The 27,992-nt window shown below is 53.8% G+C and overlaps 2 protein-coding genes across 3 annotated transcripts; both read right to left on the bottom strand.

Annotated features, from left to right (window-relative positions):
• Positions 1–11,477: 11,477 nt before the first annotated feature.
• MRM1 (mitochondrial rRNA methyltransferase 1) lies at positions 11,478–17,312 on the bottom strand. Of its 2 annotated transcripts, XM_029210699.1 has the most exons (6): positions 16,597–17,312; positions 16,302–16,395; positions 14,349–14,481; positions 14,127–14,246; positions 13,735–13,922; positions 11,478–11,749 (listed from the first exon to the last, which is right to left on the bottom strand). In XM_029210699.1, the coding sequence occupies exons 1-5, from the start codon at positions 17,157–17,159 to the stop codon at positions 13,777–13,779; spliced, it is 1,056 nt and encodes a 351-aa protein (XP_029066532.1). In that variant the 5' UTR covers positions 17,160–17,312; the 3' UTR covers positions 11,478–11,749; positions 13,735–13,776. The 2 variants fall into 2 exon arrangements, with proteins under 2 accessions (XP_029066532.1, XP_029066531.1); XM_029210698.1 differs by lacking the exon at positions 11,478–11,749 and having other exon boundaries at positions 13,219–13,922.
• Positions 17,313–18,185: 873 nt separating this feature from the next.
• Positions 18,186–26,424, bottom strand: DHRS11 (dehydrogenase/reductase 11). Its single transcript, XM_029210643.1, is given in 8 exon segments — positions 18,186–18,828; positions 18,957–19,022; positions 19,221–19,313; positions 19,940–20,069; positions 20,707–20,921; positions 23,162–23,371; positions 26,152–26,238; positions 26,240–26,424. Coding segments are annotated over 8 exon segments (888 nt in total). The 5' UTR covers positions 26,285–26,424; the 3' UTR covers positions 18,186–18,786.
• Between the last annotated feature and the right edge of the window lie 1,568 nt (positions 26,425–27,992).

Here is a 27,992-nt window from a genome sequence, read left to right as displayed (position 1 = left end):
CACCTGGGAGGGAAGGAGGAGGGTGCACATGGAATCTATCTGGGGGGAAGGGGGGCTCAGCACCCCTTCCCACTCCCTCAATCTCAACAAGCCTCAAGTGAGACACCAAGAAGAACTTACCAACCAGTGAGACCCAAGGATGCCTGAGCAGGGGAGGCTCAAAGCGTTCAGGTCATCCTTAGCTGAGGAGAGAGGTCTCAGCAGAGGAGCTCCAGTGTCCCCATTGTCCCCTTTAGGCCAGGCTGTTGCAGGGGTGGAGAACACATTCCCGCCCCCCAAGTGCTCTGGAGAGAGGGTGGAAAGTAGGAGGTGACAAAGGGAATCAGCTGCCCAGCATAACTTATTAGCATCTAGGTGAGATTAATCAAGCCCAGAAACCTCGAGCACACCCCTAATTAGTTGCTACTGATAACTATATTTGTCATGCTCTCCAATTATTCCACTGTAAATTTCAGAGTTTAATTGCACCTTGTTCTTCATCGAAGTGTCACTGTTTGCACATGCTCCCCTAATTCTTTAGCAAATTTGACAAAATTCAGCATTAAATATAGATTATCTTTAGATTTCCATAATTAACACAACCAAACTGTCTTGGGCCTAAATATTTCTCCCAGCACCATAAATCTGGCCTGTCCCCGGAACCCGGAGAGCCGCTCCCAGCTCTCCCGGCAGAGGCTGTGGTGAGAACACACATGCACATCTGCGAATTCACATGACATGCCTGTGCAGGGCTGGGGCAGAGGTGGCGGGCGAGGCTTCATTGAGGGCACACACCCAGGGCACGTTCCACCCCCAAATGTGTAGGAGGCCCCATCGAGGCTGCTCGCTGGGGCATCTCAGCTATGTCCCAGGGCTTAGAAGGCCAGTCCAGCACCACGGCTGACCTCTGCCCCTGGCAGGTGGGCTAGAGGCCAATGGCCCAGCCTACAGTCAAGCCATAAGCCACTTCACCCCACGAAGGCCAAAGGGCCCCTGGGTGACCTTTATCCCCATTGAGGCCATCCTTGATGTTGGATGTTGCGCTAGGAACATGGCCCCGGCAGACAGAAATGCCCTCTGTGCCCACCCTCTCCCTGGCACCCTCCCTGCCCAACCTTCTCTCCTAATCCACTCTCTCCAGACTCACCAGGTGCATATATGTCCATTCAACTCTAAACATTTACCTGGGGCTCTTAGTTCAGGGGGAAGGGAGGGGAAGGAAGAATTCATGCACCGCCCCCTAACATCAGGCTGTGAATCTTTTCTACCAGCCCCCCAAACCGCAAATCTAACACCCCAACAAAGCCAGCAAGGTGTCCCATTTCCAAGATGACAAAGGGGCAGCAGGGGTAGGTAGGGGGCAGGGAAGCCTATGCCTGCTCCAGAGCCCTCCCAGCCCTTGGTCCCTTGGAGGATCTAGATCCATATCCTGGGTTTACCCCAAGTCAAGTCCCTTCCCCAGGCTGCCTGGTTCATGGGCAGCAGAGCATCAAGAGTTCAACTGCCAGCCAAGCATCATATCCCCTGCTGCAGTCACACACACACACACACACACACACACACACACACACACACATTTAGATATATACACAGATGCAGAGACAAATGGACACAAAGATGCACAGAGACACACCACCGACACCCAGGGACACACACAGACACCCAAAATCACACACTGACACACAAAGACAGACATACACAAACAGAAACACACACCCCTCTGCCCCAGCCTTGTAGGAAGATGGGGCAGCCAGACAGAGAAATTACTCCCTCCCCAGAAATCAGTGGCATATCCAGAACCTCGCTGTGCTGAAGGGCAAGAGCGGGCTGGGGGCTCTGGCGGACAGCTCTCCAGTCCTCTCACCCTCTTAAGAACCCTCAAAGTGTACTAGCAGCAAATTTGCAGGAAAATCAATGGCCTTTAATGAGATTTGATTTTTTGCCCCAATGGCGGGTGCTGGGCGGGGGGTTACATGGGGGATCTCTGGGTACAACATACAAGGAGATGGGCCCAGGCACAGCTTGCAGGGCTGGGAGGGACCAGGCAACCAGCACTGAGGAGGCTCCAGGGCCAGTAGCCATCAGGACAGGCATTGACAGAGGACCAACAGAGGGGAGATGAGGCTGCCATCCAGCCCCACCCAACCAGGCCGAGTGGGCCCCTGGGCCGGCTTGGGCGTCTCCAATGGCCAGGCTGGGTTCTGGATCTGGATCCAGGAGTGTGGATTCCCAGCCTCAGAAGGAATGAGGGGCCGAGGTCCTCCCGGGTCAGAGGGGCTGGCCAAGGCCAAGAACAGTGGGAAGCACCCGAGGGTGGTGGTCGTACAGCCCACTCAAGGTCATTGGCTTTGGAGGGTGGTGAAAGGCAATTACTGAGCACCAGACAGCCTCCAGGCACTTATCGTCATTCTGCAGAAAACCCTGCAAGAGAGGCAATGGCCCCTTGCTCAGCTGAGGAAAGTGAGGATCAGAGAAGTTAAAGAAATTGCCCACAGCCACCCAGGCTGCAAGTGCCCAAGGCAGCACCGGACCAAGGTCTGCCAGGCCCTGAAGTCTGTGTTCCCTCAATTCATTCTGCTCGCAAGCAGCACCTTGCAGGTGATGAAGGCGCCACATCTTCACCTCTCTTCTCCTCTTCCAGCCCAGGGCTCCAAGATCCTTGGGCCATCCAGGTCAGAGCTTGGATTCAGGCTCCAGGGTGACGGGAACTCAAGGAATCTCCTCCACAGCTCAACCCCAAATTACAAGACTTCCCCGGACACAGAAGAGAGGACACTTGTCACGTGGAATCCTGTCTACCCCACCCCACAGGCTGAAGTTCCCTCCTTCCTTACTGAATCATAGAAGGGATCAGAGGCCAACAACCCAACCTTAACATCCTGTGCCTGAAGCCCCTGTGCCACATCCCGCCTGAGTGGTCATCTGAATGCTTGCACTCCTCCAGTGACGGGGAGCTCACTATCTCTAAAGTACCCCATTCAGCCTCTGGAATCCTGTTAGATTGAGCTGCTATCTGACTCCCCGAGCCTCCTACTGGGCCCAATCCTGCCCTCTGGGTCATTACTTTGCTCCATGAAAGCGCTTCTGTAATTTGAATACGACGGCCACTGCTCCTACCACTACCACCCACGTGCTTCCGCTCTCCTGGCTAAATTGCTGCAAACTGTCCTTCCCTATTCCCTCCCACCCACCCACCCAAAGGTGTCAGCAGAATTGTTGACTGCAGAGAGGAGTGGCAATGGATTCTTGGATATGACACCAAAAGCACAGGCAATAAAAGAAAAAATAGATGAATGAGACTACATCAAAATTTAAAACTCCTATAACAAACTAGTGATATTGCATAAAAGAAGCAGACTCAGATATAGAGAACAAACTAGTGGTTACCAGTGGGGGGAGACGGTAGTCTAGGAATGGGGGAGTGGGAGGTACAAACTACTGGGTGCAAAATAGGCTCAAGGATGTATCGTACAACACAGGGAATATGCCACTATTTTGTAATACTCTAAAAGGAAAATAATCTATTAAAAATTGTATAAAAATAGCATTAAAAATTTTTTTAATGTAAAACTTCTGTGCATCAGAGGACACAATCAATAGAGTGAAAAGCAGCCTACAGAATGGGAGAGAATAATTGCAAATCACTATCTGATGAGGGATTAATGTTCAAAATATATGAAGAACTACAGCTCAACAACAACATCAACAAAAAAATAACACAGTTAAAAATTGGGCAAAGGACTTGAATAAACATTTCCCCAAAGATGATTTATAAATGGCAACAAGCATATGAAAAGACGCTCAGGGACTTCCCTGGCAGTCCAGTGGTTAAGACTCTGTGCTTCCAATGCAGGGGGCACGGGTTCGATCCCTGGTCGGGGAACTAAGATCTCACATGCCACCTGGTGTGGCCAAAAAAAAAAAGACACTCAACATCGCTAATCATTAGGGAAACACAAATCAAACCCACAGTGGGATATCACCGCACACCCATCAGAATGGCTACTATCGAAAACAAACAAACAAACAGAAAATAACAAGTGTTGGTGAGGATCTGGAGAAACCGGAACCCTCATGCACTGTCAGGGGGATTGTAAAATGGTGCGGCCACTGTGGAAAACAGTATGATGGTTTCTCAAAAAATTAAAAACAGAACTACCATATAATCGAGCAATCATGCTTCTAGGGGTATATCCATAAGAATTAAAAACAGAACCTCAAAGAGATTTGCACACTCGTCGTGTTCATGGCAGCACTATTCAACAATAGCCAAGAGATGGAAGCAAACCAAGTGGCCATCAACCGATGAATGGATAAACAAAAGGTGGTATATACATACTATGGAATATTATTCAGCCTTTAAAAAGGAAGGAAATCCTATCACATGCTACATGGATGAACCCTGAAGACATTATGCTAAATGAAACAAGCCAGTCATAAAAAAAAAATACTATATGATTCCACATATATGAGTGAAGTTGTCAAATTCACAGAAACAGAAAATAGAATGGTGGTGGGGAGAGGAATGGGGAGTTGTTTAATGGGTGTAGAGTTTCAATTCTGTGAGACGGAAAGATCCACAGATCTGTTTCACAACAATGTGAATATACCTAACTACTGAACTGTACACTTAAAAATGGTTAAGGTGGTAGGCAAAAAAGAAGGAAAAAGCAAAGATTTTGGAATTAGACAAAACTGGGTTTGAGTCCCATAGCTGCATGACCCGGGGCAAGTTGCCAAATGTCTCTGAGCCTCAGTCTCCCCAACTCACCAAGGACTGAGAGATTCTTACTGAGAGGGTTGCTGTGAGCATTATCTGGCTGACAAAGCCAGTGAAGGACCTCGAACGTGGTCACCGTTGGAGGGATAAATTAGGAGGATGGGATTAACATATACACACTACTATATATAAGCTAGATAACCAACAGGACCTACTTTATAGCACAGAGAACTATACTCAATATTTTGTAATAACTTATAAGGGAAAAGAATATATACCCACACACACACATATATATGTATCACTGAACCACTGTGCTGTATACCTGAAACAAACACAATGTTGTAAACCAAGTATACTTCAGTTAAAAACCAAAACAAAAAACTGAAACATAAACAAAAAAAGAACAAAAAACCCCCCAAAACAAACAAACAAAACCTCCGGGCATGGCTGGAGCATCAGAATCATATTCTAGAAGCTACCCTTGTGTGGGAGCTGCTCGGGCCTCTCAGATTGGAGCTGGGGCAGCTGACAGCCCTGGACTGACTGTCCACCCCCAGCCATGCACGCGCCTACCCCCCCCCATTCTCCCTCCCACCCATTTCCTCCTGCTCTCCTTATTCCTCACTCCACCACCAACCTCCTTGGGAGCCTAGAGCACACCAAGCCTGCCCCCACCGGAGGGTCTCTGCTCATACTTGGTGTTTCCACTGCCCAGAATGCTCTCAGAGGGCTCACCCCTTCTCTTTCTTCAGGTCTTTGCATAAAGGTCACCTTTTCAAGGGGGCCTATCCCTAACTACACTATTCAAAATGGAGCCTTCCCCCAAACTGTACTTCCATCCCCCTTTCCCTGCTCTATTTCTTGCATAACACACTATATAATTTTACTTATTGATTTTTGCTGACTCACTCACTGCTGTATCCCCAGCTGGCATATAGTAGATGCTCAATAAATACTTGTTAAATGACAGCATGAGCTAAGCCTTGACTGTCTGTCCTCAGAGGCCCTCTGCCCCGCCCTCTATTCCCATCCTAGCGGCAGGGTCTGCAGCTTTAAGGACTCCCACTCCCAGGTCCTGGCAGGAGAGGTGGGAGCCCTTCTTGCCTTGCAGCCCCAGGTTCTACAACTGCCACTCCATCAGCCTGGGCACCGATCCTGTCCGTCAATGTTGGCCTCCGGCAGCCACACTTGGATGCCCACCCCAATCGATAATTAGCGGCTGCCATCGATCTGCCCTACAGGGTAGAGCCAGAGGAGAGGAAAAGAGAGGGACATACAGGATGTGGAGACACAGCCCCAGAGAGGGAGCAGCAACAGGGACCCCCAGTGACAGGCAGACAGGATAGAGATCATCAGAAAACAGAGGCAGAGCTGAGAAGGAGAGAAAGAACCAGACCCTGAGCTAAGAAGGGTAAAGAGGCTAACACAGAGGGAGGCCCCCAAGAGAGACAGAAGAGGGGGGCAAGGAAGAGTTCTGAAGGCCTACCTTGTGCCCAGGGCATTTCCTCTCAAGCCCCAGCACAACCCTGGGAGAAAGCCAGTTTGGGCACCATTTTACAGGGAGGAAACTAAGCTGAGAGGTTCAGAAACTCAGCTAAGGCCTGAGACTTTAGATGTGGGAGCAGAGCCAGGATTTAAACCCAAGTCTGGGTGTCTCTAGGACACATGCCACCCACAGCAGCCCTGGGCTGTCACTCTGGCCTCCCAGCCTGAGCATAACACCCACAACTGAGCCGGGAGCTGGTGGAGGTTCTCCCGCACTGGGATGACCCACTGAGAGCTTGTCGAGATGGTCGGGAAGAGGTGGAGTGGGGAGAGAGCGTGGGGTGCTGCATGGGGGAGGGGCCTGGTGTTGGGGTGAGGGAAGGTGGCTGTGTGCAGATGTGGCTTGGCCTCCTGAGCAGCAGCCTCCTAGCGGACGCTTGGGCGGCAGGTCCTCTCCTGCAAACCCCAGCTCCCCACCCTCTCTTCCTTCCCTCCTTCCCAAACCCTTCGGACTGCCACACCAGGACCCTGGGCCAGTTACTCAACCCCTCAGGGTCCATTTCCTGTCTATAAACCAAAGGTAGTAACAGTGCCCACCCCAAAGCATCCTAAGGATTAAAGGAGATGAGGCATGTAAAACTGCTAGCGCATGGCACGTACATAATAAACATTCGTCCCATCACCACCATCATCATCACCCTGCTGCCAGCACGCCGCTTGCGGGTCCCATACTCACCATGGCGAGGCTGTTGTGTATGTATATTGGTCTCAGGGCTCTGACTTAAACAAGATCCAGCCCCTGGCAGTGCCTGACCTGCAGCTAGTACCCCCATCTGAGGGAGGGGCATCTGTGCAAGGGCTGGATGCAGATGGGTCTCAGCAGGGCTGAGGGCTGAGGGGTTCTACAGAGCATCCCCTCAGCCCTTGATTAGCTTCTTTGTTTCAGAGAATCAAGAGCAGCTGTGGCTGGAGGACCATTTGCATCTTGCCTCCTCTGAAAGGTGAAAGGTCAGGACCAGCTGGAAACATGCTGAGAGATTTGCCCCCCACCCCACCATAGAGAAGAGGAGGGGGAGGCAATTAGTCTCCCATCTCAGGACCTATTTGCTTGTTCATTCATGGTTTTTAAACCCCCAGTATGTGCCTGGCCCTGTGCTGGGACCCGGGAATACAAAAGGAGTAAAGCTAACTAACTCCTGCCCCAGAGTCTAAAGGAGGGGAGTGGGTGTTCCTAGGCAGTGGGAGGGGCTTAGTGTCTGCAGAGGCCTTCGGGGAGGCCTGTGAGGCTGCTTGCAAGAAGGCACCAAGCCCACTGTCTTACTGTCTCCCTCGTTTGCTGACTTGTGTCTCATTTTCTTCTTTCTGAAGGAAACCTTTCAGCCCACTGATGTTTTTTTGAGGTGACAAACCACAAAAGGTACCACTTTTTAGAGTCTCACTTCTGACACCCACAAACCTCAGCAAAAAGCAGGGTGTCTGAGGCGGACCAGGATAGGGGCGCAGAGGTCGCAGGAGAACGCAGAAGGGGCCAAGTTCAGCCAGACTGCTGAGTCTGGGGGCGGGGGATGGGAAGCCCGGGCCCAGCCCCTCCTCCCGGCCCGCCGCAGCTGGTGAAGGGTGTCCTCTGAAATGGAATATTGTGACAGAGAGGGCACGCAGGGGGCGAAGGACAGGCATTTCCATAAGAATCCTTCTTGGAGTGTAGTGGAGGGGAACCTTGTTTAGAAGCAGCCTTCCCAGAGCCCGAGGTATAAATCTCCCCGTCCCAATTCAATGACCAGCCCGACTCCCTTTCCCAGTCTGGGGAGGAAACTGGGACAATTAACTGGGGCAAAGTTCACGCCCTTTCCTGCTTCTTTGAACCTAATGGTCCTCAGGGCTCTGGCCCTGCTCCCCTACCCCAGTTGGCTAAACAAAGTCCTGCGGTTTAAAATGATAATTCTAAGAGCAGTTGTTGTTCCCTGTAAAATAACAACGACTGCCATTGTAGAGAGTTTAACAATTTACCAGGCTGTGAGTATCGTGTCCCCATTTTACAGAACTGAATAAATGTCCTAGAGGACGGCCACTTGCCTTAGGTCATCTAGCTAGGAAGAGGTGGGTCAGGATGCGAACCCAAGATTAAGCTATGTTCACACCGAGTCACGGGAGATTCGAGATTCAAAAGGAAGGAAGAAGCGGCCAGGCTGGGATGCAGTGGGGATGAGAGGCTGATGGGGGAGGGGAGAGGAAGGGGCAGCCTCAGGTGCTACACCCCCTGACTAAGCCCCCAGGACCTTGGGGGGAGGGGACAGTGACAGCCTCCAAGCCAGTGGACACCTCTCTCCCACATAAAACTCGCTGTATGTGGGTCTGAACACAGACCCAGGAGTGGGGAGCAGGGAGCTCTAGGAGGCACCTCCCCCAGCAGGATGAGCTGAAGACCACCAGGGAGGTGTTAATGAAACAGAGAAGCTGCGAATAGACCCAGGAGTGATTCCAATCTGACACCTCCACCCAGCCCCCACCAGTAATGAGTTGGGACCTGCCCTTCTCCCCAGAGAGGGGGACTCCTTGGGCATCTCTGTAGCCTCTAATGCCTCCTTTGATCATCATCATCATTATTCTTATCATTGTCATTACTTTCACTGACATAAAAAAGCTCACATTTATTGAGCACCTACTGTGTCGCCGGCACCGTGCTAAGTCCTTTTTATACATCCAATCGTTAATGCTCACAGTGACCTCTATGATAGGTACTGTTCCTATCTCCATTTCACAGATGAAGAAACTGCGGTTCAATCAGGTTAAGTGACTGGCCTGAGGCCAATATTTGGACCCAATATTTGGACCCAGGACTGTCTGATTCAGAAGTGTGTGATTTTTTTTTCTTTTTTTTAATTGATGTAGAGTTGATTTACGATGTTGTGTTAATTCCTGCCGTACAGCAAATTCTTTCCCATATTCTTTTCCATTATGGATTATCCGAGGACATTGAATATAGTTCCCTAAGAAGTGTGTTCCTAATGCTTTCGCCACCGGGCCTCTGACCAGACCCACACAGTCCTCAGCAGGAAGGTGGGAGGGGTGTCTGGGGAGAGGCTGGGAAGCCCAATCCTTGGGGCACTGGGGACCGGCCCACACCTCCACGAAGGGAGGTATGTGTGTGTGGCCCCGGGGCTAGAGCCGGCCTGGTGAGTAAAGGCAACACCGTGTGTCCTGGAAGTTCCAGAACTGGGAAGAAAGAAGAGCAGGATCCCAGCCTCCCTGGGCGCTCTCGCTGGGACTCCTTTCCATCTGTGTGCAGTAAGAGTTGGGCCAGGGGGCTCTGAGGAAGGACCTCCAGCTCTGCTCACTGCCTGGGGAAGGGGATGGAGAGGGGTGTTGGCTGGGGAGGCCTGAAGTAGTGGGCTGGGGGTGCTAGGAAGACCCCTGCCTCCCGGCCCAGGAGGGAGGGGCTGAGCAGCTCTGAGAGTGGAGTCCCATGTTTGTAAACATCATTAATCAGGGATTAGCAGATGGGCATGCTAACTGCACCTGTGGAAGCCAGAGACCTCAAGGTTGATTACATTTGCAAACTGTGGGGCCCCCTGGCACCTGGCCTTGCAGGAGGGGGGAGGGGGTCGAGTTTAGGACCCCAGCCTGGGGGAGGGTACTGGCCATTTAAGCTCCTGCCAAAAAAAGAAAAAGATGCCAGCCCTGGAGGGGGGCGGGGGTGCTGGCCACAACTGAGCTGCTCTGGGAACACCAACCTTCTGAGACCTGTCCGCTCTTGGCTGGGGGACCCTGACAGAGGAGGGTCCTGCAAATGTCATTTCAACCCCCGCCCCTCCCCCAACTCCCTCTGTTCTTGGCGGTAAACCATTGTGTATTGCAGCTGAAAGGGGCCCTAGAGTCTATGGGGAAATTGAGGCCAGGTTTGTAGGAGGGCAGAGCCCAGTGCCCTGACCTCTAGGTTGGCCCCCAGGTGCTGTGAGAACACCTTGAAGTCTGAGGGCATGGGGCTGAGGGCTTTACGTGCACCATCTCATAATGATCCATACCACGATCCTCCAAGGTGGACACTACTGTCCCCATTTACAGATGAGGAAAACCAAGGCTTGGAAAAGTTAAAGGACATGTCCACATTTACACCACTAGCAAGTGTCAGACTTGGAACTCAAAGCAAACACTGCTGAATAGCCAAGGTCATGTTCTCAGCCACCACTGTGCTCTCCTCTGGCTGCATCCCGTCCCTGCCGCCCTTCATACCCATGGCCACAGCCACCCCAGCTCCTGGGCTTTTAACCGCCCTTGCTGAGCTGAGCAGCCTCTATGAAGCCAGCACCAGAGGCCACGTGCAAAGAAAAGCAGGCCTCATCCTCGGCCTTAGGGCCTCAGGTGCATTTTCTTCGTCTTGGGAGTGCCTGGTTTGCATGACATAACTACACACCTGTGTGTACCTGGCAGGTAATTAGGGCCTCAGTTCCCTTTGGTCCAAGTGAACCTGTCTTCCCAGAGGACAGCCAGCCTGCTGCCCAGGGGGTGAAGCAGGGAGGAGCCGCCTGGGCCTGGCTGTTTGCCCAGGGGAGTGGCCCTCTAGGTGGCCCAGACCACTGGGAATCAGAAAGCTGATGACAGCAGGCCCAAGGCAGGTTAGATAGGGTTCCAGACACCACGGAGGAGTCCGTGGGAAGGAGGGGGCTCTGGACCCCAAGGACACCAAACCCCAACTTCTAGGTTCCATGCTGGGTTTAGTTCTAGAGAGCAGAACTAAATTCTGTACCCACACATGCAGGGGAGCACCAGGACACCTCAGTTTGTTTTCATCAGGTCTATTGGTCTGGGTTCTCCAGAGAAACAGAACCAGTAGGATATATATATATATAAACATCCACATACAGATACACACTATGTATGTTATAAGGAATTGGGTCATGTGATTATAGAGGCTGACAAGCCCCAAGTTCGGCAGGGTGGGGCTAGACACTCAGAAGAGCTGATGATGTAGTCCCCATCTGAAGGCCAGCCAGCTCGAGACCCAGGAAGAGGCCATGTTTCAGTTCCAAAAAGCAGGGAGAATCCTCTTACTTGCAGAAGGGTCAGCCTTTTTGTTCTATTCGGATCTTCAACTGATTGGATAAGGCCCATCACACTGGGGAGGGCAATCTGCTTTACTCAGTCTACCAATTTAAATGCTAATCTCATCCAAACACACCATCACAGAACCACCGAGAATAATGTTTGACCAAATATCCAGTCACCCCATGGCCCAGTCAGGTTGACACATAAACTGAACCCTCACATCCAGGTTTGTATTATCATGTGTCAGTCTTGGGGTGCACAGCCCTGTAGTTTACAGAATACTTTTTATTTTTACAACCTCCCTATTGGGGAGGGGGTAGCTGGAGCAGGTAGTGATGGCACTATCCCTATTTTACAGATGAGGAGACCAAGACACCATCCGGATAGGAAGTCACAGAGTCAGGGCTGGATCCAGCATCTTCTGAAGAACCTTGGAGACAGGTGAAAGGTTGCTTGGCCCAAACTTTCAGGCATGCACTCAAAAGCATAGGTGTGAATGATGTGGAAGCAGCTGGACACCTGCGGGTGGTTTGAGAGTCAGCGATTCTCGAACTGGTTGCACGCTGGCATCAGCTGGGGAACTCTTAAGAAATGCTGGTGCCTGACACCTTCCCCAGAGATGCCGATCTAATCAGCCTGGTGCCTCTGGGCACCTGGACTATTAAATGATGCCTCCACCCACCCACTCCCTGATCCCAGGACACTAAGGCACAGCCACAGTTAAAAACCACACTAGGCTCTTGGTCAAGAGTGCAGCAGGGATATGGGAGGTGGTGCAGTACACCCAAGATGGACACGTGCCAGCAGAGGTCAGAGCCTGTGTGGCAGTCAGGGACAGAGCTCAAGGGGGGACCCGGGCCATGGAGATCTATGGCGTTTATGAAGGGATTTCTTCCTCCTTCTTGAGAGGAATAACTTTGAATTTAAAGCCATCTAAGGCATTTTTAAAACAAATTCAAATGTCTTTCTAAACTGGCATCACCATTAGAATTCCAAGATAAATCCATCCCACAGAGAAAAGGGCAGTACTACTTACCAAGCACCTATGATATGTAAGGCACTGAGTTCCTATCACCCTCTATATCCTCCCGGCCACCCAAGAAGGTACGATTATCCCCCTTTGACGGAGAAGGGGGCTGAGGCGCAGGTGGGTAATGAAATGGCCAAGGTCACACAGCATCGGGATCCGCACCTAGGGCTGCTGTCCTCCAGATCCATGCTCCAGAGCACTGGTTCTCAACCAGGAGCGATTCTGTCCGCCAGGGGACACGTGGCAGTGTCTGGAGACATTTTTGGTTGTCACAACTAGGGGAGAAGGGTGCTACCAGCACCTGGCCTCTGGGCAGAGGCCAGAGATGCTGCTAAACGTCCTACAGTGCATAGGACAGGCCTCCACAACAGTTACCCAGCCCAGAACGCCAGTATTGCTGAGGCTGAGAAAACTAGTGGTTCCCAGTCTGGGCTGCACACGAAACCCATCTGGGAAGCTTTAAAAATTCAGATGTTCATGTTGCACACTGACCAATTACATCAGGCTGGGAGGGGTGGGTCCCCAGTGTCACTTGTTTTTTAAAGTTTGCCAGGTGGTTCCAATGTGCAGCCAACACTGCTCTAAGTTACTTATCCTAGTGGCCTCTGCTCCACTTGTGGGACCCTGGGGGAGGAGTACCAAAGTTGTCTGGGTTGTACAATAAACAGCAATGCTGCGAGGTCCTCACCACCTCCCAGAATCAAAGGCCAAGGCTCTGGTTCGGCGGGTCCCTCCACAGAGGCAGACTGACTGATGACTCACCATGGGGGTTACTGGTGGGCCAGTAGGGTGAGAGATATTTGTTAATCGTTCCCCTGCCTCTGGGTGGGGGGGGGGGGCGGGGAGGGCCACAGCCAGGAATCTCCCCAGGTGGCTGTGAAAGCCGCCCGAATACTATGGACCAAAGAGCGAGGCTGCCACCTAATGGAGAAATCAGATATAATGGCTCACTGGTTGAGGGCCTGCTGGATACCAGGTGATGTTTTATTGGATTCTCACAACAGCCCTGTGAGAGAGGTGGAGACAAGGGCCCCGAGACACAAAAAGATGAAGCCACGTGCGCAAGGCCCCAGTAGGGCAGGGTTTGAGCCTGGATTTGCACCTGTCTGGCCCGCAAGAGAGCCCCGGGCTTCCCTCTACATTCTCACGCTGGTCCAAGAGGAAGAGGACCCCTGGACTGGGCCGCTTGATTCCCTTCTGATGTCTGAACTTCCCCTTGACTTCCAGGCAGGGCCTGGAAAGAAAGAGACCCTCTGTCCCAGCACAGCCTGGAAATTAACAAGCTGCCATCTCCAATTGCAAGTCCAAAGCCAAAACGGGAAACTGAACTTCCTCTGGTCTCCACCACAAAGCTCCCAGCCCCGGGAGAGCGGTTTATAAACATGGGCCTGGGTGCACATACTCAGGCAAGAAGGCAAGAGACCCCAGCACATTCAAGCGTGTGGATGTGTGTGCCCCCACAGCACACACACACCTCGGACGGTCCAAGTCAGCCCCCGTCTTGCCTCTCCTTTTCTCATCCCGAGGACAGTCCTGGGTGCTGAGCCACTCTGGGCACTTCAGACGAGGCCGAGGGATCTTGGGGGCCTTGAAGAGCTTGCTCTCTCTTCCCCTCCACCGGGAAACCCGTCCTCTGGCTGCAAATGGAGTGAAGAAGAATTCCTGCACAGACAGAAGGACAACGATGGAGAAGAGGAGGGACCATGTGCCAGGCACTCCCTCACCTCATCCTCAAGAGGATGTAGGTATTTTCCTCATTTGGCACATAAAGCAACAGAGACACAGAAAGACTGAGAAACTTGTTTAGGATGAACCAGCTGTACATGTGTGATTAAAGGGAGAGAAGTAAGGGGAGTGGAGACTCACCTGCAGCCACGGAGACATTTAAGGATTCGAGTCCAGGAGGCAGCTGCCGGCCGGGCCGGATGCTAAGGAGAAGCTGGCAGGAGGCCTGCACCTCCCGGGACAGACCATAGCCCTCGTTCCCTGCAGGGTACGGGGGCCAGAGGGTTAGGGAGGCCCCAGCTGTTCACACAGGCACTCAGAAAATGCACGTCTGAGCACAGAAAAGCAGGGGCATCCACCTACCCAGCACTAGAAGAGTAGGCCGGTCCCAGAGGAACTCCAAGCAATTAGTGATGGGGATCTCAGAAGACAGGGAGATCTCAGGCCCCGGGCAGCCCACCGTGCCAGCCACGAGCCAGCCCTGCCGGGATTTGGCCTGAAACAGGGAAGAAGAAATCATGCTCGCTCACCAAACCTTCATCAGAGCCCCGGCCTTGCCCATATATTCATTCCCTCGCTGAGCCACTAGATTCAGTCAGTAGTTATTAAGCACCTAGAACGGGCAGGTTCTGTTCTAGGCACTCGCATAAGGCAATGAACAAAACAGGCCCAAATCCCATCCTCGTAGAAGGGTGGTCAGGGAAGGCCTCACTGAAGTGACGTTTGAATGCAGACCTGAAGGAGGTGAGGGAGCACCACGTAGACATCTGGGGGAGGAATATTCTAGGCAGAGATCAGTAAGTGCAAAGGCCCAGAGGCGGGTGCTTACCTGGCATGCATGAGGAACAGCAGAACAAGGTGGCCAGTGGAAAGGGAGCCACTGAGACAGGAGAGGAAACAAAGGGCCACGTGAGGTAGGACCTCAAAAGCCACTGGAAGGCCTTTGGCTTTTACTCTGAGAGATGCAAAGGCTTTGAAAGTTTTTTGAGCAGAGAACTAGTGACATGGTCTGGCTTATGTCTCTACAGAATCACTCTGCCTATGTTGAGAGCCACTAGCAGAAACAAGCAGACCAGTTAGGTTTCTGCAATGATACATGCTAGAGATGATGGTGGCTTGGACCAGAGTGGTAACAGTGGAGATGGTGAGAAATGGTGAGAATGTGGAAATAACATCAAGGTAAAAACAAAAGGATATGCCAACAGGTGGGACATGGTGAGAGTAGGAAGAATCAAGGAGGGTGCCAAGGTTTTGGGGCGTAAACAACCGAAGGCATGGAGGAGTTGCCATCAATTGAGCTGGGTAAGTCTGCAAAAGGAACAGGAACAACATTTGGAAATCTTGTTTGAAATGACCATAAGACAGAAAAAAAGAGCTGTTGAGCAGGCAACTACATATGTAAATCTGAGGTTCAGGAGCAAGATCCAGGAGGGATCCAAGTTTGGGAGGCATTCGAATATAGATGGCATTTAAAGCCATCAGATTGGATGCGGCCAACAAGAAATGAATATATACAGAAAAGAGATCCAAGGGCTGTGACTTGGGAGCCCTGGGAGAGGATGGTCAGGGAAGCTGCTAAATACAGGGCAGTACTGCCCCCTTGTGTCCAGCAAGGGAAGCACAGCTGAAGAAAAATGTGTATGGACCAGGAGAGGGGTTTTATTAATACTTAGGTTTGCCCCTTCCTTCTTAGGTATCGAAGTGGTTTTTTTGGTGGTGGTGGTGGTTTTGAGGGTTTCTTTTGTTGCTTTGTTTCTTCGCTTGTGGGAGGGACGAGGGGAAAGGCATAGACTAGTCCCTGTTCAGGTTGCCTTTTAAGCCGCGCCCCTCCTGGAGGAACCAGGAGCCATCTGTTCCTCACAGCTGAGCATTTACTGAATACCTGCTTACTGGGCAGTGAGGCACTGCGTAAACCCGCAGGAGGCGCAAAGATGTACGCCTCGGAAGGGAGTGCAGTAAAAGTCCCTAACATCAGATTCTGCTCCGTGCGTGTGTGCTTTCCTTTTTTTTGGCCGCGCCGCGGGGCGTGTGGGATCTTAGACTCCGACCGCGGATGGAACCCGCCCCCCCCTGAATTTGAAGCGCGGAGTCTTAACCACTGGACTGCCAGGTAAGTCCTACCATGTGTGGTTTTTAAAACTCCGGATCTTTCTCTTCCTAAAGGGATTTAGAAGGATGTAGGAAGCGATACCAACACGCCCTCTTCTCTCCCTTTCGTCCATCAGCTGCTAGCTGGGGGCCCTTGGAGAGACTTAAATTGGCTCATTTCTTCTCCTTTACTGACACCCCGCCTCCCCTCCTTCTCCGCGCCATTACCTGTAAAAAACCGGCCAGGTCATCAGTGGAGAACACGTCCATCACCTCCATAGCCCCGGCGCTGGCCTTGCTGACTACAGGACTGAGCGGGCAGCTGCAAGGTTTCCCCATGCCACTGTATGAGGCTGGGTGATCTCAAGCCCGGTGCCGTGCCCTCCCCCCAGCCCCCAAGAGTTAGGGGTGAGAATTTTGGCGTTGGGGAGGCCTGGTTGAGGGACCACCCAAGGGTCAAGGTGCTTAGGAACTCGGCTGCGCCTCCAAATTGGGGCACACGGGGAATAAGGGGAGGCCATGCCTGTTTCTCCGGCTGGTGATGACTTTATCCACTCCGAGAAAGTGAGCGGAGCGCAGCACGGCCCCAAGATTCCGGGGATCCTGTAGCCCCTCGAGGACGAGCCACAGCTGCTGGGGGTCGTCTCCTGGCCGAGCCTCCCCGGCCTCAGCCCAGGGCCGGGGCCGCAGCGGGCTCACTTCCATGCAGACGCCCTGGTGGACCTGGTAGCGGCACAGGACGTCCAGCTTCCGCCGACTGGGCCGCAGAACCGGGATGTCCCGCGCCTCAGCCGCGCACAGCAGCTCGGCCCGCTCCCCCTGCAGCCTGGACCTACTGGCCTGGAGCAGGAGCCGGGCCACGCGGCGGCGGGCGGCCCGCAGAGCCAGGAGACACGGGGACAAGCCAAACAGAAGCTCCAGCCCCCCGGCCGGCCGCGGAGTCGGCGCCAGGTCATCCAGGAGCAGGCGGCTTAGCTCCTCCCCGCCGGGCCGCTCCCCACGCCCCGACGCTTGGGAGAAAGGACGCGTGAGGAGGCGACCGCAGCAATGCCAGGTCGCGCCCCCGACGGCCGAGAGCAGTGCCATGGTCGATGCCCCAGCTGCGTCCTCAGGAGTGGTCAGCCCCGCCGGGGCGCGCTCTCAGGCCCCGAAAGCGGGTGAAGGGGACCCGAAGGCTGCTCCCGGCCCACCCCCTCAGATACAGGAAAGGCCAGGATTCCCAGTCGTGTGCTGGTCAGAACCCGGCCGCGGAACTTAGGCCCCTCCCGGCCCCGACGTGAGCCACTCCGCTTCCGCGTTCGGACGGCCCCGCCCCCGGCCTGGAGCCGCACGGCACATGCCCACAGCGCCCCCTGCAGGGCCGGCTGAGCGACGACTTCCACCGCCCAGTCATTGGCCCGAGGGGTGCTCGCCGGGGAGCTGACCCTACTGTGGGCTGCGTTCTGTACCCTTCAAGGTCCCAGGAGGCTGGAGGACCTCATTTACCCTGGTTCCAGCAAAGGACACTTTAAGGGGATGTATTGGCTTTCCTATTCAACCTGGTTAGTCGTGGTGACTCCCTCTCCACATCCGGTCCTCCACCGGGCGCTGGTGACTTTCCTCAGAAGATTCTCCCACATCCAGCCCCTCCTCTACACCTCCATTGCCTGTCAAACCATCGGCACCAGTCAGCAGGACCCCACCAATAACTTCCTGTGCCATGGTGCTGATTCTCTAAGTGACAGCTCTGTGCCTGACCTGCACCTGCTGACAAACCAACCGATGCCCTTGGCCCACAGGTAATGGCCAGGCTCCTTGTTCAGCACTCAGACCTCCGGGGGATCCAGGCAAGGAGCTACCTTTTCAACCCCACCTCACTCCTGCACTAAGTTCTGTGCTGTTCCCACAACACTCTTCCGGGCCTCCCCGCCTTGCAAGCCCTGTTGTCTTCTTTTCTGGCAGGCAAACTCCTACCCATTTTCAGGACCCAGCTCAAAGGTAATCCACACTCCACGAGTGATGCCCCCAATCCATCCACCTTCCCACTCTCCTGGAAGAAACTCTGAGACACAACCATTCCTGATCACAGCAAGGGGGAAGACCTGAAAGACACTTCTGAAGCCAAGGCAGGTTGTCGTAGTTTTTCTTTTTTAATGATCACAGTGAAACCACATGGGAGGCAGGCCCTGGTACTCTGCTGCCATAGAGTGGAGTGAGGACCCCACCGGAGGCTGAGAAGCCACAGTGGAGCTGGAGAACTGGGACGGGGAATAGATGGGGTGGGGGGTGGGATGCAGGGAAAGGAGGAAGCCCAGAGCCCCGAAAGCCATTCAGACGGATGGTGAGGGCTTCCCTCTGCCGTCTCATCCTGAAGGGACGGGGGTGGGGTGCAAGAAGATAGGGGAAAGCCCCACTTTTGGCCACAGCCCCTTTCCCAGGTCAAAGGGAAGAGACCAAGGACAGCAAACAAAGGCCAAGGAGCCCAAGAAGGAGACCAAGAATGAATCAGTAGGGAAAACAATCAGGGACACCACCTCCTCTCCCCTGCCCATTTTTCAAATTTGGTGGAAACAATTTGACAAGATTATATGAAATCTCAAACAAGTTTTCTAGCCCCTGCTGGGGGTGGGGAAAGGAAGTGGAATCCAAGGGTCCAGAAATCAACACCCCAAATCCAGAGGCAGGTGCCAAGCCTTGAGGGGCAGGGAGGGAAGGAGGAGCTCCCCACAGGAAACTAGGTCACCTGCTCTGTGGGCCTCATCTGGATGTCTCCGATCTGCAGAAGGCACAAGGCTTGAGGCAGCCAGCCAGGACCCTCTCCCCACCCCCTTAAAGCCTCCCTGCTCTTCTCCTCTGGGGACGGTCGGGCTCCTCCGGGGGATGGACATCCAAGGCCAGACTCACCTGGACATGTGGCGGGGTGCTGAGGACATAGATGACAGCCTTGGCCACATCCTCAGGTTTGAGACACTGAGAGCACCAAGGGAAAGGGGTGAGATGAGGGCAGGATGGATCCAAGTCCCCTCCCACCACTGAGGTCCTCTCCAGCACCGCCATTCCCACCCCCACCCTGCAGGAGGGCCAACAGGCTGGCTAGAACGGCGAGGTCTAAAGGCCAGGGTTCCCTCTGCCTTCATTTAGGAAGTGAATGGCTTTACTGGGCCCCACCTTCATGTGTTCATAGGTGGCAGCTGCCTTCTCAGGGTCCTTGTCTTGGAGTTTGAAGGCGAATTGTGTCTCCACCACTCCTGGAGAGATGCACTGGGCCAACAGAGACAGCCTGCTCAGGAGCTGAGCCCCAGGCCTTGGGGAGGTTGCAGAGAAAGGATGGAAGCCAAAGGGTCCCAGCTTCACAGTGATGGCTGCCCGATGTCCAGCAGCCACCTCCTCCCTCCAAAGCTGCCACTGGGGATTATCAGAATGATTCCTACCAGCTACAGAGCCATTCCTATAAGCCAGGTCAGTTTTACAAAGTGGTGTCCCTTAAAACCTCATAACCTGAGAGGTATTATCATCTCCATTTTACAGATGAGAAGACTGAGGTTTGGGGAGGTTGAGCGAGTCACCCAAGGTCATACAGCCTTCAAGGGAAGAGCCCAGAGTCCCACTTTGCAGCCGTGGTTTCCCACAATCCCTTGCTTTCCCTCAGTCTCACCCCACCATGTTCCCTTCAGGTCACCCGCCTCCCACCTCAAAGTCTGAGAAATGCGGGAACTCAGGTACTCAGCAGGGCCATGCAAGTAGCAGCAGAGCCCAGCAGATGTGGGCCCAGTACAGACCCGGGAGCTCTAAGCAGTACAGCCAGGACATGGGCCCCCGGGCCGCGAGTGTGTGGGGTGAGCGGGCCTGTGCCTCTCAACCCCCACCAGGGTCAGGCCACCCCTCACCGTGGCTCGGATGTGGGTCTGGGCCTCCCGAAGCTCTTGCCTCAGCCCCTCTGTCAGCGCAGTGACGGCGTACTTGGTAGCACTGTAGAAATGGGCCACGGACTGTGGTGGCACTTGGTGGCCAGACATGCTGGGTGGAAGGAAGGAAGGGGAAAGGAGAGAGTGAAGCAGTGCCCCCTGCTGTACCAGCCAACCCCACCCCCTGGACGCCTTCTAAACGGGACCTCCAGAGGCCATCCTCAGGGCCACTGGCCCAGCTTCTGTAATTCAAGCAGCGTCTGTGAGCCCCACTCTTCCTAGAAGTCCTCCCTACACCGACCACAGCATTCACTCTCCAGTCCACGCAGGTTGTCAAAACTCTCTCGATTTCATCTGTGTGTTCTCTGATGTGGTTCTATTGGGAGATCTGTGGGACAGAGGCCACGTCTCCGGGGGCTCCCCAGTGACAGAGACTGTGCAGTCTTTGTGCCACGAGGTGAGGTTCATGCTGCGGCCTGAGGAATGGAGAACCTCAGTCCCAGGAGAGCCCCCAGGCTTCAGCTGCAAAGGGGCTGAGCTACCCCTTCCAGCCAGCTAGGGGCTGGCATTTGACACATACTATTCTTCCCCTCACCACAGTCGTGCCATTTGGATATTAACTGGGTGTTAAATCCCTGTTTTACCACCCAGGAAACTGATGGCCAAAGAGGTCAAATGAGCCGCAGCAGATCACCCAGCTTGGAGGGTGCGTGGTGATCCGAAGTCTAGCCCTCAGCCGCTGGCCGCACCTGTTGATGTTGATGGTGTGCCCGTCATCCACCTTCCGCTCCCTCATGGACTGGGAGGCTCCCCGTGGGCAGATGCTGAGGGCCAGCACGTTCACCCGCAGGCCAGAGGGGCAATGGGGTGTCTCCAGCTTGGGCCCCTCTGAGCAGGTGATGGAGCCACAGAGCACCCTGCGGTTGGGGGGGGGGCCGGTGGCATCCAAAACAGAGTCCAGATCCTACCAGAGACCAATGAAGGGGACAGGGCACCTGGCTTTAGGTTCCTCCCCCTCAAGTCACCAGCCCCAGCTGACAGCAGAGGAAGCACCTCTCCCTGGACGACGCCCCCCAAACGCACCCACGACCCAGGAACCCTCCCTGTCTTGGCCGTCTCCTGTGCAAACAGCAGGACCTCTACCTTAGGGAATCATCTCCTTTATTCTCCAAATGCCCTACTCTTCACTGGCTCGCCTCTCTCCTAAACAGCCTAAAATCCATCCAAAAAAGACTTTAAAAATCTTTCTCCTCAGGACAGATCTTAGCCTCTCCCCACCTTACCCACTAGTCTCTGTGCCTTTCCTGTCCCTCCCTTGAGACTACAGTGGAGAGGAGAGGGCCTGATCCTCCTTCATTCCACGCCTTCCTTTAACCTCTGTTCCACCTGTAAGACTAGGCAGAGACTCTTCAGAGCGTGGGGTAACTTGTCACAGGATGGCAAGGGACGTCCCAAGGGCATGGGGGCTTCCTGCCTTCCTTGGCCCCCTCCCACTCCTGCTCCTCTGGCAGAGGTGACCCCAGATCCCCGCCCTTCCTGGCGCAGAGGCCTGAAGAAGTGTCGCTGCTCTAAAGCTCCTGCCCAGCCCCACCCCTTTAGCCTCACCCACGAGGACAAGCGGCGATAAAGCTTTCAGCAGGTCTTCGCTCTCTCCTCTGGGGAAGAGAGGAGACCAGCCGGAAGATTAGATGTTTCTCTTTATCGGGTGTCAGAGCCAGGCATCAGGACAAATACTTCGGTGTAAACCTGCCCCAGCATTCACGGCAGGACATAAGAGGTTTCCAGCCCTGCTTCTGGTCCTCTTAACAATGTGGGTTTCTGGGGCAGAGAACTGAGCTCCTGAGGACGGATGGATGGAGTAAGAGAAACAGATCCCCTTGGGCCAGCGGAGTGGATTCTCCTAGGTACAGGGGTCAGGGGTTCCCTGTGTGTTCAATGATGTGGTTCTATTGGGAGATGCCTCATAAGACGATCCTAAGAGAATTACATAGTGTTCAAGCTGAAAGGGGTCTCAGGGATTTAATATACGTGCCTCACTTTACAGATGGGTAAGCTGAGGCCCAGGTTTAAAGACTCCCTTACTGCAGGTGACGACCACAACTCGGATCTCCCAGAAGGCTCTCTGAGGGCAAAGGCAGTGCTTCATCTCCCGTTTATTGTTTCAACTTCCATTGCATATTTCTGGACCCAAGCACCTGTTAGGTGCTAAATCTATTGTGAGCACATGTGAAAAGGATTGTGAGGGGAAAGAAGCATCCCATTTACACAACGCTTTCAACTTCTCAGAATATTTTCATACCCCAATATTGCCTCACGATACAGTTTAGAAGTTGAAAACCCATGTCCTGAAGGCTGTGTTTGGTCCACACATGGTTTTGAAACATTTTAAAATTCACTTCCAGTATGTATTGGAAGGTTTCATATATTCAAAAATTATCTGTGGAGTGTTTGCAGGCTGAGGCTATGACAGAGAGTAAAATAGACAAACCTCCTTGCCCTCCTGGAGCTGAGGTTTTGGTGAATGGGAGGAGTGAGGTTCCACGTGAAAACCTAGGTCCCCTCTGCTCTCAGAGAAGTCACAGGGTCTGCCCGCACTGCCCAGACTGCAGCGCAGCCACCCCCAGACATCCATGTGCTTTCCCATATGACCCGCCTCCCTCCTTTACAGTACCTACCCAGCCCCAGGGGACCCTGGAGTTCGTGACCCCAGATATCGATGGTCTAGGTGTGTTTCATCCCAATTAAATGTGACAAGACTGAAGCTCAGACAGCGTAACTACCTGCCTGAAGCCACGTAGTTACTGGCGGGGCTGTGAGGTCATCAGCTTCATCTCCTGTCTCTCAGTCCCTTTTCTTCCCATAAGACCACGGTCCCAAGCACTCAGCACAGTGCTGACACTTGGGGACGTTCAACCGAGCCGTTCTCTCCCCTATCCGTATCTCTTCCAATAGAAAGAAATCAGCCTAGACTTTAAGAACTGCCCCCAGGGGCTCAAAGGAAAGAAGAATGAAAAAGACATGGCCATTCATCCACTCTCTCTCCTTCAGGGGAGGAGAAGCAGGGGAGAGTGCCCCAGGTAGGAAACTGAAGGCCCCTCTCAGTAGATGTCTATCCCCAGCAGCCCCCTGGTTCCTGGCTCCCCGCTCTTCTCCCAGCCTCTCCCCCGTCCCTGTCATCCCCAGCCACAGGCCTGCAGCCCTTACATTGAACATGTCCTTCCAACCGCCGGTGCTGCCTGAGAGCAGGGTGTCAGGCCGGGCCAAGCCAGCGTTGTTGATACAGATGTCCACACCACTGTGCTGAGAGCGGACCGCCGAGAACATGGAGAGGATGTCCTCCTCATTTGACAGGTCACATCTGTAGGGCGTCAAAGTCCCGGGGTAGCCTGCACTCTTACATTCGGCAGCCAGCTCCTATGAAACCCAACAGGGGTCTAACTGAGGTAGCCGCTCACTCCACGCCTCCCCACCCAGAGATAACCTCCCACCGGTGTCACTGCTCACAGAACTCTCGCCTTTGGTGGCCAACTTGCAGCCACAGAGATGTTGGGACTGCCCATCCCCAAAGCGTGTCCTCTTTGGTCAAAGTCCCGGGGGTGGGGGGTGGTGAGAGCACTCCCTGAGGGAGGGAGGGGAGGCTGAGACCATCCATGGAGGAACCTGAGGGATAAACTCGAGTCTTCAGGTCTAAAAGGGGAGAAGGGCTGAGGCTGTGAGTGTGTCAGGGAAGGGGCCCAGGGATCCTGGGAATGGAGTGATATCTCTTTTCTGACTCCCAATAGGAACACACCTCCGCTCGTAGGGGAGATGCAAGCCTCCCCCAACCCCCTGCTGCTTCTGCCGGTGCCAAGAGTCACTGAGCTGGTTACACCAGGGCCTCGATTCTCTTCTCTCCCTTCACTCCATCCAGTCCCTCCCAGAAGGGCTTATATCTAAACTATCGCCCGCCCTCCACAAACTGCAGCCAGTTGGCTCAGAGTCCTCACACGTACTTTTCAGTTGAGCCCAACTGCCAGTCTCCCCTCACTCCGTCTATAGAAAGGGTCAGGAAGTCGGGACGGATTCTTTCTCTCTGACCCACGGTGCACCACCCTCCACCCCAAAGTTTCTCTGGATACTATGAGCCAAGCCAGGTGGCAGGTGACATTGGGTACCCCTGTGCATTGCCAGGGTCCTCAAGACACTGAGGATCCCTGAGAGAGAAAGATCTGAGAAAGACGGGCCATTGAGAGATGGCTACGAGGGAAGCTGCCATTCAGAATCAGGAAGAAAACAAGCTATGTGGTAGCCTTGGAGGCCAGTGACCGGGCACCCGAGCCTCGTGAAGGTGAATATGTACATGTGTGGGAGGGAGAGGGTTGGCGGGTGCAGGGTGCCCTAGAGGAAGGCCGGCTTGGCCAGCCGCCCTGGAACACCTTCCTTCTCCCAGACCAAGCTGAGAGTAAAGGGCCGGGTCAGGTGACCTAGGAAATTCTTTTCTGCTTTAACTTTCCAAGAGCTTAAGAGGTACAGTCCTCAGGGACCCAGAAGTCCCCTTTCACCTGATTTCACCTACTCACGACCACCTCAGGAAATAGGGCTTCTCGCTGTAGGAGGCCAGAGCTCAAATTTTGTTTTAGTATCGATGAATGAGTGAATCAACCAATCCATAGAAGCAGACCGTGGCCAAAGAAGCCTGGAATTCTCCCCTCCCCTGGCATTCAACTTCTCCCTTCCTCCTCCGGACTCAAAGCCCTGCAGGAAAGCCAGAATGGAGGGACTCCCTGTCACTGCCTTCTATGCTCTACCTGTCCTCATCTATCCTCAAAAATGACCCGAAATCATGTCAGTCCCGTCACAGCAGAACCATCCTTCCCTCATTAAAGGAGATACCCTGGGGCTGAGTGATCAGCCTGGGGATCTCCTTTGGGCTCAGGGACCCCTTTCCTGGCTGGTTTGGGGTCGGGGGGTGGTAGGAAGAGAAGGCAAGAGTGGCTTTAGAATTAGGGAATCAAGTGGTCTAATCCCTGGTCTGATCCTCTAGGCTCCAAAGTGTGGGCTGGGCCCTGAGCGCCTCAGGAAAGGAGAAAGGGAGGGGCAGAGTGGGGCAACAGTATAGCTAGGTGACCTTGGGACTATCTAGGAGGCTATAAAGTGCACCTTTGGTCAGCAGCAGGGCGGCGGGGGGGGGGGGAACCGGGGGGAACCGTCCTCCTTCCGGTACACCTTCCCGCTCTGCCCCCACCCAAGGCCTCCTCACCCTCTCCCAGCCCAGGGACTTTGAGCAAGGGTGGAGAGAAAGCTAAGCACTAGCTCAATCCCTGAGAGGAGTCTTGCCAGGGGCAAATCCAAAGTGATCCTATGATGGAAATTGCTTGTATTCTTCCTCCCTGCTCCAACATAGCCAACTTCATTTCAGTTTTCTCTGAGCTCTTATCGCTCACAACTCTTGGGGCTCCCAACCCATGTTAAGAGAAAAACCAGGAGGTTCAGTTCCACAATGCTTTGTCCCCCAGGGCTCACATGTTCAATGCCCCATTTCACCTAGTCAGTCCCACCTGGGACAGTGAGATTGCAGAAAGGTCTACCTATATATCCCATTTGTCCCTTATGCCCATCGGGTAGGAGCTAACCCTCACATTTCGGGGGAAGATGGAGCTGAGCCTCTTCGGAAAAGTTCCACTCCCACCCCAACCCCACTCGCAGTCCTGGGTGAAAATGATCACGATCAAAACCTGCTCACTTTGCTTGGCTTTGTGGGCTAGGTCTGGGGACCAGAGGAAGCAATCCAGTAGCCAACTTAGCCACTGAGGCGGGAAAGCTTTCTTTCCTGCTCCCTGGCTTAGCCCCTGATCTCTGGCTTCTCCCTTCCTCAGCCAACCCGGGCATGCAGGTCGGAGAGAAGGAGAAAGATGCCAGTGAGTCAGAGATTTGGTGACTGGAGTAGAGGCTGTCAGGAGAAAAGGCTCCTTAAAAGACTGGACTTTGAAAAGCGAAGGTGGAGTCCTGCCCTGAGGGGTCCGAAAGCACCTAGGTCCCCTCCACCTAGGCATCCGTCTCTCTTGCCCCTGAGCCTGCTGCAAGTGACCCTGGGGTGGCGGGCAAGTGAGAGCAGCGTGACAGCTTGGCTCCGACCACTCCCCATCCCCCACCTGGACCCTAGCGCGGCCTAAACGACGCCACCCAGAGCGACCCTTTCCTCAGCAGGGCCTTACCTCGATGTTGCTCACGGTGCGGGCACGACCCACCACCTTCAGTCCCTGCTGGACCAGGGCTCGGGCCACGGCCGCGCCGACGCCCCCCCGAGGCTCCCGTCACCAGTGCCAGCCGGTCACGCCACCGCTCCATGCCGGCCCTGGCCAGGGTCCCGAGCCGCCCGCCCACTTCGCCTGGGGAGCCGAGCACTTGGATCGCAGAGCTCTGCCCCGGGTCGTAGGGACCCGGCCACTCTCTTGTCACCACCGCGGCAACCGCCCCCGACCTGGCCCAGTCAGGGCTGCGCCTGGACCTGCCTCCACTCTGGCCTGCCTCCGCCCCCGGCTCCACCCTCCGCTGCTCCGCAAATGGCCACATCCCGCCGGAGGACCAACAGCGGCCTGGCCACCCCGCCCCCTGCGCGTGCATTGAGGGCACGACCCCGCCCCCTCCGGCCCCGCCGGGAGGAAACCGCTCTTCGCGGGACAGGGCCGGAGGGTGCTGGGAGCTCGCGGTCCTGCTTTCCTGGTGAGCTCCCACCCTCCGGAGAGGAAAACGAAGTTTCGCGGGGGCTTGCACCAGGCCCGAGAACGCACGTACTTCTGCCTCCTGCTCGGTCTGCCTTCCCTGTTCCTGACCCCTAAGGCCAGGAAGAGAAATTAAGGGCACTTAAGGTGACTCCAACGCCTTCCTAAACCAGCCGGTGGCTGATGGGAAGGATTCAGCTCAGAAAGGGCTGAGTGTCTCAGCTATCAACGCTGGGTGACCTTGGGAGGGGCTTTCAACGCTACCTGACCCCTTGGCCTTACTAACCACGGAGAACTGATGGTTAAAAATGCAAAGACCCCCAAGTACACGGGTATTGGGGGGGTTGTGTCCCTAATGGCCTACAGTCTACAACTTTCCTAAAACCTTCCCACTCCCACTGGAGCAAATGTATCACGGTGTATGTAAGAGATTAAAGCAATAGCTAACATTTATTGAGCGCTTACTGTGTGACAGGCACTTTTATAAGCACTTTAATTAATATGCCCAAGAGCCATATGAGATAGTACCTATTAACACTTTCATTTTATAGACTATACTGAGACAAATGTGAAGCCTGGCTTGGATGGCAAGCAGTCCAGTATTAGGCCAGGGGATGTGCTCCTTAACTGCCTTCACTCCACTCTCCTGTCTCTTCTTAGGTTGTTGGTTCTGTCCAAAGTAGAACTCACTTTTCTGACCACTAAGGATATTCCATCAAAGCATGAAAACTGCCTCACTTCTGCATTCTTTATATAGCCATCCTTCCAAAGAGAAAACATCTCTTCATAACTACTGGAATCCTGTTACTGCAAGCAATGGAATAATCAGTGAACGTGGCTGGTTTATTCATTCAACAAGCACTCCTGTGTTTGGCCCCAGAGGCAAAGATTAAAACAAAATAAAACTAGCCCTTGCTTAATTTAGGGATCTCAAGAGAACCTGACTGCGACAGGGTGGTGGAGAGGGGTTTGGGCTCAGAGCCAAGGGCTGTGGGAGACCCTTAGTCATTTTTTATGGATTCCAGGATGAAAGCAAACACGAGTCAGAAAGGAATGACTCACTTTATCTGCCCCAATCCCTATACAACACTTTGATTTGAAAAGACAACTCAGGGGTGGATCAAAAAAACGCCACCAACTACAAAAGTTCAATCTCACTAAGCGTCTGCTGTTGCCCACTTGAAATCTGATTAGCAGTCTGATTAAGTGGTAGAAAGCCTGTAAAATTCACTCCATCCCCACCGCACAGAGGTACTGACCGTCCCACTATTTGTCTGCTGCCCACCAAGTATCAACCTGTAGACACAAAACTCTAAGCACATGAGTTTACTGAA

Source organism: Monodon monoceros, unplaced genomic scaffold (assembly GCF_005190385.1).
Source record: "Monodon monoceros isolate NGI ecotype Baffin Bay Population unplaced genomic scaffold, NGI_Narwhal_1 Super_Scaffold_9, whole genome shotgun sequence".
Taxonomy (NCBI): Eukaryota; Metazoa; Chordata; class Mammalia; order Artiodactyla; family Monodontidae; genus Monodon; species Monodon monoceros.
This window is presented reverse-complemented; position numbering and strand designations above follow the sequence as displayed.

Bases quoted from the DNA above. Each gene is read 5' to 3' on its own strand.
- MRM1 (XM_029210699.1), bottom strand. From the start codon at position 17,159: ATGGCACTGCTCTCGGCCGTCGGGGGCGCGACCTGGCATTGCTGCGGT. The intron at 14,482-16,301 runs GTAATGGCGCGG...TCCCTGTTTCAG, and splicing joins ACCTGGCCGGTTTTTTACAG to GCCAAATCCCGGCAGGGCTG. The intron at 13,923-14,126 runs GTGAGTCTCCAC...CTGTCTGTGCAG, and splicing joins AAATGTCTCCGTGGCTGCAG to GAATTCTTCTTCACTCCATT.